The 13800-nt window shown below is 42.5% G+C and overlaps 1 protein-coding gene across 2 annotated transcripts in view; it reads right to left on the bottom strand.

Annotated features, from left to right (window-relative positions):
• The window catches only part of gbe1b (glucan (1,4-alpha-), branching enzyme 1b), a 155251-nt gene that overhangs the window by 34792 nt on the left and 106659 nt on the right, over positions 1-13800 (bottom strand). For both annotated transcript variants that reach the window (XR_014628575.1, XM_084418074.1), the window contains exon 13: positions 11731-11915. Coding sequence is in view for 1 of the 2 variants with exons in the window: in XM_084418074.1 (XP_084274200.1) it covers positions 11731-11915 (185 nt within the window). In the remaining variant the exon portion in view is untranslated. The remainder of the gene's footprint in view (positions 1-11730; positions 11916-13800) is intronic.

Below are 13800 nucleotides of genomic sequence, written 5' to 3'. Positions count from 1 at the left end.
CATGCTACCCGCATGCTTGCAAACAAACACTCGCGTTAACAGAAAGTCAATGTGTCTTCCACTGTGGTCCAGTGGTAGATTCTAAGGCTTTCGTGTGGGCGACTTGGGTTCGATCCCCGCTCAGATGGCAAAAAGTTTTTATGCCGTCAAATACAAATCGCTCTGCCAGTTCCCTGAGAGGCGACTGCAGACATGTATTTTGCAGCAGGCAACCACGTGGTACAACCCGTGCCTGTTTGCCTGCACACAAAAGCCGTTTCACGGCTACACCCGGCCACGGCCGATGGTGCTATAAATGTAGTGCTGATGCCCACTATTCAGTGCCCATCCGTACACGCAAGCACAGCCCTTCACACAGGGCTCGCGCCCATAAAATCGACTCGAGTCGATCGCGCGCACTGCATAGTAGACGTGCCCACTCCTCAGTGCACACGAACACTATGTCACGCACGTCTGACGGTTTCTGTAAAAACGAAACCCGTGCACGTTCGTTCTGCTCAGACAGACAACGCGCCAAAAGTAGTAAAGGTGCGCGCTTCCAGCCCACATTTACTCACAGACGATACGAGTCCCACGGGACTCGCTCAGCCCTCCCTCACTCGGCTAAGCGCCATAGCGGGGTCGAGGACGAGCGCTCTGCCCGCTGTCATCAGCGCGCCCCACGCCTCGAATGCCACAGACATAACGCCTGTGTTACAGCACATCGAAGTGCCTCCGTTGCTCAGCCAACAGAGTGCGCTTCGCATCCAACCCTTAGCCATCCATGCAGATGCATGGGCAGCGCTTCCAGGGGTTTCGGAATGGGTGCTAAGCATTATAAAGAGAGGCTACTCGCTACAGTTTTATCGACGCCCTCCCCGCTTTACAGCGCGTGTCGAAACTACGGTGAATTCGGAAGTAGCACACCTACTCCGAGCCGAAATTTCAAAACTGATGAGCAAAGGGGCTTAGAGCCTGTTCTCATGCTCAAAGCGAACGGGGGCTGTACAGCAGATACTTTCTGGTTCCCAAAAAAGACGGGGGCTGCAGACCCATACTGGATCTGAGACAGCTGAACAAAGCATTAGTGAAACGCAGTTTCAGAATGCTTACGACCAGGAAAATCCTCGCGCATAGTACACAGTCCTGCCATTCGGTCTGTCCCTGGCACCTCGCACATTTACGAAGTGCATGGACGCAGCGCTCGCCCCTCTCAGACTCAGAGGCATGCGAGTGCTGAACTATTTGGACGACTGGCTGATTCTGGCTCATTCACGATCAGAGCTCGTGGAGCACAGGACCATGTTACTCGATCACCTCGAGAAACTCGGTCTCAGAGTCAATTGGACGAAGAGTTCACTGAACCCCAGTCAAACGATTTTGTTTTGGGCATAGTTATGGACTCACAGTCTATGACGGCGCGGCTGTGTCGCCAGTTCTTCAGCTGGGCCTGCTCCGCATGCGCCCCCTACAGTTCTGGCTGAAAGCGCGGGTACCACGCAGAGCGTGGACTTCTGGTCGACTGCGCCTCAAGGTCAACCAGAGCTGTGTTACAGCTCTAGAACCTTGGACAGTGAACGGCTGGTACCAAACAGGTGCAAGCCTGGGGACTTCCTCGAGAGTGAGAGTGGTGTCCACGGACGCCTCCACCTCGGGATGGGGAGCGCTGCTCGAGGGCAGACCGTTATATGGCCTGTGGTCAGAACGGGAAAAGCTCCGACACATCAACTGTCTGGAAATGCTGGCAGTAGAAAACGCGCTGACACGTTTTCGTCCCCAAATTAAGGGCCATCACGTCTTAGTCCGTTCGGACAACATGTCGGTGGTGTCCTACATAAATCGCCAGGGCGGTCTCAGATCCCGAGATCTATACAGGTTGGCGGAACGCCTCCTGGTATGGGCTCAGCACAACTTGCGTTCGCTAAAAGCAGCTCATGTGCCTGGGATACAGAATGTGGGTCCAGACAGGCTGTCCAGGAACAACATTCCCGCGGGCGAATGGTCTCTACACCCACAAACAGTCCAGCTGCTGTGGGAGAGATTTGGCAGAGCGGAAGTGGACCTCTTCGCGTCCAGCGAAAACGCTCACTGCCCCGCGTTCTTTTCCAAGAGCGAAAGCGCGCTGTCCCAGAGGTGGCCGCGCCGCCCGCTCTATGCTTTTCCCCCCGTCTCCCTCCTTCCAGAGGTGATAGAACGAGTGAGGGAAACGAAATGCTCAGTGCTGCTTGTAGCACCACTCTGGAGGAACCAACCTTGGTTTCCAGAGCTGATGCAGTTGGCAGACACTGCCCCATGGCCGGTGCCATTGAGAAGGGACCTTCTCTCGCAGGCCAGGGGCTCGATTTGGCACCCTCAACCGAAGTTGTGGGCCTTACACGTGTGGGCTCTCAACGGTTACCCGCTGATTTCTCAGTAGGAGTGCTAAATACTATCACTCAGGCTAGAGCACCGTCGACTCGACGGCTCTATGCCTCAAAGTGGTCGGTATTCTCCAGTTGGTGTGTGGCTCGGGGATGCTCACCCCTCGACTGTGAGGTAACGGAGGTTCTCTCCTTCCTTCAAGAGCTGTTGGATAAGGGCAGAGCCCCATCCACGCTCAAAGTATATGTGGCGGCTATCGCAGCGTTCGCTGAGACAACGCTCGGTCAGTCGATAGGAAGGAACGATTTGGTCATCCGCTTCCTCAAGGGAGCTAGGAGACTGAACCCTCCCAGACCCCCGTCGGTCCCTGTTTGGGACCTCTCTACGGTCCTGGAGGCCATGAAAGGTTCCCCTTTCGAGCCCATCCAGTCGATTAGTCTCAAACATCTGTCATTTAAGACAGTGTTTTTGCTGGCCCTTGCTTCAGTGAAGCGCATAGGGGACCTGCACGCGCTCTCAGTGAGCCCGTCGTGTCTGGAGTTTGGGCCTAGTGACTCGAGAGTCATACTCAAACCTAGGCACGGCTATGTGCCGAAATCCCTCAACACACCGTTTCGGGCTCAGGTTATATCCCTGTCCGCCCTGCCGGTGTTAGAAGAGGAAGGAGACTTGGGCTCTCTCTGCCCTGTCAGGGTTTTAAGAGCCTATGTGTCTCGCTCTGCTGCCTTTAGACAGACTGAGCAACTATTTGTCTCGTTCAGTGGACGTTCCAAGGGAACGGCTGTTTCGAAACAAGGCCTATCCAGATGGATAGTTGACGCCATAGCGTTGGCATACACCTCCAGGGGTCTTCAGTGCCCGCTGGGTGTCAGAGCGCACTCCACGAGAGGCATTGCCTCTTCGTGGGCCTGGTCTAGTGGAATATCTCTACAGGATATTTGTATGGCGGCAGGCTGGGCCTCGCCGTCTACATTTATCAGGTTTTATAACCTCGAGGTTCCCGCTTTGCAGGCTAAGCTGTTATCGGTGTAATTGAACACTGAGAATGCAAGCACAGTGCGTTACTACTATCTTACGGGCAGTTTTACGTAAGACCCATATTCCCACTTTAGTCAAGGGTGTCTTGTCTAAGTGATGTCTTACATTACGTCTGCAGACGCAGCCACATATCAGAACGGAGAGTTCCTCCTCTTGTTCTAGGACTCTATGTCAGTCCCTCTGGTGATTGTGCACTGTAAATCCTGGGTCAGCTTCCAGGTTTATGGTTGTTAATCCCTGCACGCACGGCGTCTTACATTGGGTTCCCGCAGCGTCTTAGCTAAGACGCAGTACGAGAGAACTCTCGTAAGAGAACGTACTCGGTTACTAACGTAACCTCGGTTCTCTCTAGAAGAGGGAACGAGTACTGCGTTCCCTGCCGTGCGTACGATTCACTTTGGTTCGCTTCTTCGTTGAAATAAATCAAGTGAGTCAGCCTTTTCGAGCTACCTTTATAGGGCGAGGCCACGCCCGCGTCGGCGGGAAGTGGCCTCATTGGTCTGATGTTGCATCAGCCTGCGCTCGATAGGCTTATGCATTTGCTAGTACAACAGCCAATGAGCAAACGAGCCGTCTTGCCTATGGCTGCATACTGTGGCAAATGCGTTTTACAAATATTAAAATTAAGGATAATTTTTTGCTTCAATATTCGTGAAAAGAGACTTTTCCCGCAGCGTCTTAGCTAAGACGCAGTACTCGTTCCCTCTTCTAGAGAGAACCGAGGTTACGTTAGTAACCGAGTACGTTTCCACCACAGAATAGAAAATAAAAAAATGCAATTTTTTTTCCCTCACAACTGCGAGTTTGTCACAATTCTGACTTTATAACTCACAATTAAGAGTTTATATCTCACAAAAAAATATAAACTCGCGATTGTGAGAAAAAAAAAGTCTGAATTACTAGTTTATTACGAGTTAGAAAGTCGTCCGAGTTGCGACAAGGTCACAATTTTAAAGCAATTTTAAAGTAAAAATAATTTTGTGAAATATATTTTGTGTTTAAATATTTTTTTAGTATAGTACATTTGCTTTACAGTAAACTTAAACGTCTTTAAAGTGCAATAATCTGCTAAATGTCTGGCGCGAGTGATTTCAAATGTTAAGTCAATGCAAAGACGCGTTACGCGCGTAAAAAATTCCTGCGGCACGAATGAGGCGTAGACCGCGGCGCGGTAGACGCGAATACGCCTCATTCGCGCATCAAGTTCGCGCGAATGGAACGAATTGAGCGTCTGGCGCGTTAAGCGCGAATGATTTTATTAGTGCTTTTTGTGCATTCACGCGTTTGACGCAAATTCGCGTCTGCTGCCCGAGTTGAAAAATCTTTTTAAGATTTAACCAATCAGGAGCCTGCTTGCTGCTATCACGTGGTGAAGTGACAGTTTATAATGTTATTTTATGTTTGGCCTCAAAAAATTATTTTGTAATATGACTAAAATGCACAACAAAGCAAATCTTTCACATAAAAACTCGATTTCAATATATGAGAGATACTCATTTTGTATTGAATGCTATTTATTCCATATCTATTCTAGATTATATGAAACATTATTAATCTAATGTAAAGACAACAAACACAATTTAGTAGGGGTGTAACGATACCCTAATTTCACGATTCGATACATATCACGATACTGAACTCACGATACGATACTATTGCGATACTCCAAGACATATAATAAAAGGTTAAGAACATTTTTACTGTTGATTAAATGCTAAATTTGATATAATATTGTGGGTGTAAATGAATAGGCTTGGACAATGGTAACACCAGAATAAATATATTCATGATTCTGAACCTGAAAATACTGAATTATTTTAGACGAATATGCTTGCACTCTGTCACTGGCTAGATATATTTAAAATAACGTAGGCCACGTTTTACTGGTAACATAAGACTTATAACATAAGCATTATCAGGACCCACTAATATTCCCCCATTATTATACATTATATTCAACATAATATATTGTAGTTTAATGTAGTACTGACTCTGAAACTTCAATTTTTTCTCACAGGGTAATTTTTATTTTGGGTGAACTATCCACGATACATATTGTCATTATCCACGATACATATTGTTGCATTTTTGTATTGCGATATATTGTGACACGATATATTGTTACACCCCTACAATTTAGTGTATAAAAACAAAAATCTAAAAAAGATGGCCGCCGACTGAAAAAAATTCAGCTCTGCCATCACAGGAATAAATTGCATTTTAAAATACAATACAACAGGAAACATGTTAATATTTCACAATATTATAAGATAACTCACTAGGACAGAGTATATGTAAATGTTTTATTTGGTTGCGGAAACTGTCAAGAGTAAAAAACGCAATAAAACTCCTGATTTTGGGGGGATTTAACTGGAATGCAGAGGAAACTTTTTGACACAAGAGCACTGGCCCTCTCCAAACGTCCTTGCTGTTTAGAGGACCCTCAGGATGCTGGCGGGTTCTATTGCATTTCTGTGTTCGATTAAGTTAGCCAATGTTTTTAACTTCCACAGCTTCTCATTGATGAATAAGCACTGCTTTGCTCAGGGCACAAATGTAGAAACTGCTCTAACAGACCTTTGGCAAATACTGGTGCATTACTGAGGATTTTGATGAATTCTACACTAGCGAAAAACTCTCCTTATATGACAGAAAGAGCTACGATAGTTAGATTAACAGTATGAAAATGCAGAAGTACTGTAGGTTTTAGTCCTTAGATACAATTAGTGGTGAGGCTGCGGACCCACTCAGATTGATGGCTTGTCCATCCAAGCAAATGAGAGACCTTTTTTTTTTCTTTTTTTATTGAGAAAGAAGAGAAATTCTGCATACTTGACAATAATCACTCAAATACATGAACATAAGAACTACTTGCATGTGATATTCCAGTTGTGTGCTTCTATTCTATGGCGAATTGTGAACACAAGAGCTGTCAATCTGAGTGAGATCAATCTAATCCAAGCGCAAAACAGACCAGATTGTTTTTAGTCCCTACCTATTATACCCACCCACCATATACCTGAGATCCAGTTTCTATTTGTTGAACTTCCAGATGTTGTCAAATGACGCATCGGATCGGATCTCGGATGACATATAGCTTCAGTAAAACAGCATGTATGAGGATTATCTCAAGATCCATGTGTTGTATTATGTTGTTTTTGGGCTCACTTGAATCGAGAACACCTGTGCTAAATACATTTATGTGATCTACTATGGTTTAGTAATGTTTGGTGAGGCTACAAACCAAAACGCAGCCTAAAAGCTGCATGCGTATGGTTATATCGGCTGGTCTCTGCATGAAACGATTATGCTCGTTGTATTCTGCTAGTTGAGACTTTTGCAATGATAGATGACACAAGACTATTTGTTATGTATGATGCTTAACAGATCACATTTTCTAGCAAAGTCACATTTTTATTTTCGATTTAGGCATTTATTTTCAGCACATATTTTTGAGCCAAAAACTGATAATGCCATTTTTTTAGCTGTTTGCATCACTATTTTTATCTTATGTATTGTAAAATGAGAGCAGGCACTGAGGTTCAGTGTATTTCACAAAGGTCCACTCACTTCAAAATTTCACGCTGACTCTACAATACAAAAACTGATGTAAACAAAACTATTTTGAAAAAATACACAGAACTAGAGAATTTGAGCTGCTCACGTCTAGACATTGTATATGACCTGCTGTGTGCAGTAGTGGACGTACTGTAAATATTGTATGACTGGCCCTCAGCACAGACAGACAGAAAGCAGGAGCAGAGATGAGTAACTGAACAGCGGCCCTGTTTGCAGCACAGCGGGCATTCTGTATGATTGGAGCGGCACATAAACAGTGCTTGACTCAAAATCACAGCTTTAGTCTTTAGAAGCCTGCTGAGAAACCGTTTCAAATTAGCGGGTGGCTCATGAAACCGGCTTTTCAAGTGAAGTCCCCTGCAGGGCCGGAGGATATCTTGAAAATTCTTGATACAGTTGTGATTTCTGCTAGAGATCAAGTTTATAATATCATGGAGATAATAAAGCAACATGGTGAATGCTGCAATGATTTTAAATACGTTTCTGAAAGATTATCTCATTAGGCTAGTTTCATAATGCTTCCTTGTCTCACAATTTGTGGGTTTGAGTGAGATTTTATTTGGGGAATACCACACTTTTTTTTTTTGTCAATTAGAAATTGTCAGAATTTGCTGACATGTCTTGAAACAGCATGTGTTTTAAAAGGATAGTTACCATAAAATGAAAATCAAGTCATAATTTACTCACCCTGTTGTTGTTCTAATGCTATACAGCCTTTTTCTTTTTTCTAATATAAACTGTCATTTAGATGTTTTTTATATTATCTCATAATCTCTGCTGTCACTTTAAGACATGACACACGGATCCATTATACTGTTACACATGCGTTTTCTTTCTCAAATGTTTACGTCACTGATCTACGTATATAAATAACTGGATTGGTCATATTGGTATTATTCCCTAGTAAACTCACGCGTTCTATTGAATTTATAGGAAATTGTGTGATTTCACTGAGAAAGCATTGACAAGACACAGTTTTTATATCTAAAGTCTCCCTGTATTTACATTTACATTTATTCATTTAGCTGACGCTTTTATCCAAAGCGATTTACAATTGCTATATATGTCAGAGGTCGCACGCCTCTGGAGCAACTAGGGGTTAAGTGTCTTGCTCAGGGACACATTGGTGTCTCACAGTGGATTGGAACCCGGGTCTCTCACGCCAAAGGCATGTGTCTTATCCATTGCGCCACACCACCGTATATGCGCCTGTATAATTCTTACAATGCAAACGCCCTAAGCATGCAAATTGTTATTTGTTTAAAGTCAGGTATTTCCCCTGTTTATTTAAAAGCTATGTTCATATTCATTACAGTAGTGAACATCAGCTCGGCGGGCGGACGAGACACTTCCTCTCTGCAAAGACCGTAAACATTACAGATAACATCTGAAGTAACAATTAATTTACATACATACATGCATATATATATATACAGTGCTATGCATAAGTGAATACACCCATGCTAAAGTTGACTAAAAAGAGGAATAAAAAAATAATATTTTGGAAATTGAACTTTATTATTCCTTAAAATTAGGAAAAATCCAACCTTTAAGGACACCAATTTTCTTTGTGAATGAATAATGTATCGCAAATAAATAAATGTTCTTCCTTAAAATACATGGTGCATAAGTGTGTACACCCCTATGTTAAATTCCCATAGAGGCAGGCAGATTTTTATTTTTAAGTATTTAAAAAAATTTTTTTTTAGGATACTATGCATCCTGATAAAGTTCCCTTGGCCTTTGGAATTAAAATAGCCCCACATCATCACATAGCATTCACCATACCTAGAGATTGGCATGGTTTTATTTCAGTTAGCCTAATAGCTAGTTTGATTTGCATTGAGAGATGATCTTATGGAAAGTACCCCATGCCAATCTCTAGGTATGGTGAAGGCTATGTGATGATGTGGGGCTATTTTAATTCCAAAGGCCAAGGGAACTTTATCAGGATGCATAGTATCCTAAAAAATAAATAAAAAAAAATACTTAAAAATAAAAATCTGCCTGCCTCTATGGGAATTTAACATAGGGGTGTACACACTTATGCACCATGTATTTTAAGGAAGAACATTTATTTATTTACGATACATTATTCATTCACAAAGAAAATTGGTGTCCTTAAAGGTTGGATTTTTCCTAATTTTTTTAATTAAGGCATTAAGTTCAATTTCCAAAATATGATTTTTTATTCCTCTTTTTAGTCAACTTTAGCATGGGTGTATTCACTTATGCATAGCACTGTATATATATATATATACCGGTATATATATATATATATATATATATATATATATATATATATACATACACACTCACCTAAAGGATTATTAGGAACACCATACTAATACTGTGTTTGACCCCCTTTCGCCTTCAGAACTGTCTTAATTCTACGTGGCATTGATTCAACAAGGTGCTGAAAGCATTCTTTAGAAATGTTGGCCCATATTGATAGGATAGCATCTTGCAGTTGATGGAGATTTGTGGGATGCACATCCAGGGCACGAAGCTCCCGTTCCACCACATCCCAAAGATGCTCTATTGGGTTGAGATCTGGTGACTGTGGGGGCCATTTTAGTACAGTGAACTCATTGTCATGTTCAAGAAACCAATTTGAAATGATTCGAGCTTTGTGACATGGTGCATTATCCTGCTGGAAGTAGCCATCAGAGGATGGGTACATGATGGTCATAAAGGGATTGACATGGTCAGAAAAAATGCTCAGGTAGGCCGTGGCATTTAAACGATGCCCAATTGGCACTAAGGGGCCTAAATTGTGCCAAGAAAACATCCCCCACACCATTACACCACCACCACCAGCCTGCACAGATGTAACAAGGCATGATGGATCCATGTTCTCATTCTGTTTACGCCAAATTCTGACTCTACCATCTGAATGTCTCAACAGAAATTGAGACTCATCAGACCAGGCAACATTTTTCCAGTCTTCAACTGTCCAATTTTGGTGAGCTCGTGCAAATTGTAGCCTCTTTTTCCTATTTGTAGTGGAGATGAGTGGTACCCGGTGGGGTCTTCTGCTGTTGTAGCCCATCCACCTCAAGGTTGTGCGTGTTGTGGCTTCACAAATGCTTTGCTGCATACCTCGGTTGTAACGAGTGGTTATTTCAGTCAAAGTTGCTCTTCTATCAGCTTGAATCAGTCGGCCCATTCTCCTCTGACCTCTAGCATCAACAAGGCATTTTCGCCCACAGGACTGCCGCATACTGGATGTTTTTCCCTTTTCACACCATTCTTTGTAAACCCTAGAAATGGTTGTGCGTGAAAATCCCAGTAACTGAGCAGATTGTGAAATACTCAGACCGGCCCGTCTGGCACCAACAACCATGCCACGCTCAAAATTGCTTAAATCACCTTTCTCTCCCATTCTGACATTCAGTTTGGAGTTCAGGAGATTGTCTTGACCAGGACCACACCCCTAAATGCATTGAAGCAACTGCCATGTGATTGGTTGATTAGTTAATTGCATTAATGAGAAATTGAACAGGTGTTCCTAATAATCCTTTAGGTGAGTATATATATATATATATATATATATATATATATATATATATATATATATATATATAGTAAAACTAATCTGACTGAGACTGAGACGCTGCAAATTGTTGTGCTTGGAGTCAATTGTTTTACTTGTGATAACACAATGAAACATGCCAAATTGTGCGGAGATCATTTTTTGGCCAGGCTTTCATGTGACTTCCTTGTCATCCCGCAACCAAAATGATACGGTTTTCATGAGGGTGATAAATTAATAATGAATCATTTTCCATTAATTGCTCCTGCAAAGCAGCATTGCTTTTTATTTATTGATTGATTTATTGAGCAATTTTCTATTATTTGAATGCTTTATGTATTTTTGCACCACAGAAAGTCACATCTGACTTGAGCTTTAAAAAAAGAAAAAATTCTTGCCTATTCTATCAAACATGCTCACAGTCCTCATCTATAAAACAACGTGGCAAGGTCAAAGTAAAACGCAGACAAGGTGAGGCAGGTGTAAAATGAGCTGCGGATCACAGGAGGAAGTGAATCTTCTTCAGTGAATCATTTACACAGTCTGCCATATAATCCCTGCCAAATCCCTTCATTTGCATGATCATCCCGATGTCGGTCAGACTGACACAACCACATGTAAAAGTAACATACAGTGGAACTCTATGGGTTAGGACGCCAGTGTTGTCATCCTTAACTAAAGCTAAAAATATTAAAGGGGATTTGATTTTTATGAACTGAGCGACAAGTCAAAATGATTTTCTATCCTTCATGGCTCGGATGCTGACGATAGCGTTTGTGGTATTTACCCAGAACATTGTATTAAGACAAGCTGTCACTACCTTCCATCTTTCACTCCTTCACGGCCGACAGCAGTAAATCAAGTCTATTCATTCCTTCATGCTGCTGCAGGAGTTGTTTTCCTCAGGTTATGACTCATATACGGATTTTCCATATGGTAGGGTGGGAATTTGTTTAAAAAGCAACTGAGTAATGAGATTGCAGGGCTGGTTAGGGACTAATAGTTGTTTTAGTGAAACGGCAGATGTTCTGGTGACAGGAAGATGCTTTTATGCTGCATATAAAGGGAGTTACAACAAGTTACAATTGAGAACATGGAAGATGACTAAACGAAAGCCAAACTGTGGTTTTACGCGGAGAGCTGGACTGATAAAGGAAGAACAGTAAGCTGTATTTATTGGCACTGGGAAGAAAGACCGGGTAAGAGAGGGAAAGTGTATGGGGCGAATCTTCTCTCACCGGGGGAGCAGCCAGCCAGCCGTACTTGTCCTCCGTGCGGTTCATGTCTCGGTCGAAAGAGTACAGCTGAATGTAACGCAGGTGATCCGTGTCCAGAAGGTTGAACTGCCGGCGGGCGTAATGATAACTCTCGTTGTTGCCGACTCGTGGAAAATCCAGCCATTCTGGATGGCCGAACTCATTGCCTGCAATTAAACACAATAGAGAAGATCGTTTTACACAAATACATGTTCAACTGAAGAAAAATACTTCAAAAGCAGTTGATTTGAGCGTCTAATACAAATACAATATTTTATACAATATACTACTGACAATAAATCCACTTGACTTGACTACTGCTAATAGATTCATTTTGTGGATGTGAACAAAACTATAACCCTAAACTTTGAGCTACTTTCATGAATGATATCTTAAATCATGCGTGTTGTTGTTGTTTTCGTAAAAGATGAGACTTATTATTGTCTGGATAAGACAATAAAAACCCACATCTAACACAGATATTGCTCCACAAGTATAAGCCCAATAACCTGCACAAGATCTGATTGTTTTTTCGCATCTGCCTCATGCCACCCCCAGGTAAACAACATACTTTCCTCAGATAAACACGAAAAAAGATTTTTAAGAAAAGAATCCATCTCTGTGAGTCTATTAAGTGCAAGGGAATCAGATCTTGTGCGGATTGACATGAATTATTTAAATGATTTTTTTTTTCAATTTTAAACAGCACAGAGATTCTAAACCAGAAGGTCAACAGTGTTGCTAAAAGGAGTACTTCACCGCTGGCAAAATGGGCTTTCAATAAAACTTGCCTGCCTATACAAAATAAACCCTTTGAAATCAGTGCTTCCAGACTACAGAAAACAGAGAAAAGAGGCTGTTGCCTTCCCTTTTGTCAAATAGGTAAAGGAAAACTTCAACACCCATAATGCACTGACTGGGCATGTTGCTGTTCAAGGCCACTCCCACCAGTCTGCTATGGATACGCTTGACCAGAGTAAATTACCGCCTTGCTTTAGTAGGAAATACTTCCCAGGTGTAAGAATGGAAAGAGTAAACGTTTAGCGTTTTGGTTTCCAGTGAAGGATTCAGCGGGTTGTAGGCGGAGGCTAAAGGCTGCAAAGACTTGTAAATACGGAGAGAACGGCGCAACAGAAAATCGGAGAAAATCCTGCTGGAAAATGAAGGAAGCATGAAGTGCTCTGAAAATGTCCTGGTGGACGGCTGCGTTGACTCTGGATTTAATAAAGCACGGTGGACCAAAGTCCTCTTTTCTGATGAGAGCAAATTTTGCATCTCATTTGGAAACCAAGGTCCCAGAGTCTGGAGGAAGAATGGAGAGACACACAATCCAAGATGCTTGAAGTCCAGTGTGAAGTTTCCACAGTCTGTGTTGGTTTGGGGAGCCATGTCATCGGCTGGTGTTGGTCCACTGTGCTGTCCACTCAACGCAGCCGTCTACCAGGACATTTTCAGAGCACTTCACGCTTCCTTCATTTTCCAGCAGGATTTGCACCTGCCCACACTGCCAAAAGAACCAAAACCTGGTTCAATGACCATGGTATCACTGTGTAATTACTGTGTGATTTCATGTAATATTCAAATTTTTTGAAATCCTGTTTTCGTGGATTTTATCAGCTGGAAGCCCAAATTATGTACAAATAAACAACTAAATACTTGAAATCGTTTAAGTTGTGGGCCCTGAATCTATAATCTATGGAAGTTTAACGTTTTGAATGGAATTATGGAAATAAAATAAACTTTTCCATGATATTCAAATTTTTGGGAAAGGGTCTGTATACTACCGACATTACAACAATACAAAGAAAAGCAAAAAAAAAAAAAAAGCATTAAGCCTTGCAGCGTAAGATTCGATAAGGGACCCAAAGCCATATTTAGGGATCAGATTATATATATATTTTTTACTTAGGCCACTAAATATCCACCAATCAAGGCCCAAGCAAGTAAGCTGGCTTCACCCCGAAAGTACCTTTCCCCTCTCAGAGCACCTCCTGCAGTGAATGCTCACTTCAATCCCACTGTCATTATCAAACCAAGACAAGGGAAGTGCAT

Source organism: Rutilus rutilus (assembly GCF_951802725.1).
Source record: "Rutilus rutilus genome assembly, chromosome: 9".
Lineage (NCBI taxonomy): Eukaryota > Metazoa > Chordata > Actinopteri > Cypriniformes > Leuciscidae > Rutilus > Rutilus rutilus.
This window is presented reverse-complemented; position numbering and strand designations above follow the sequence as displayed.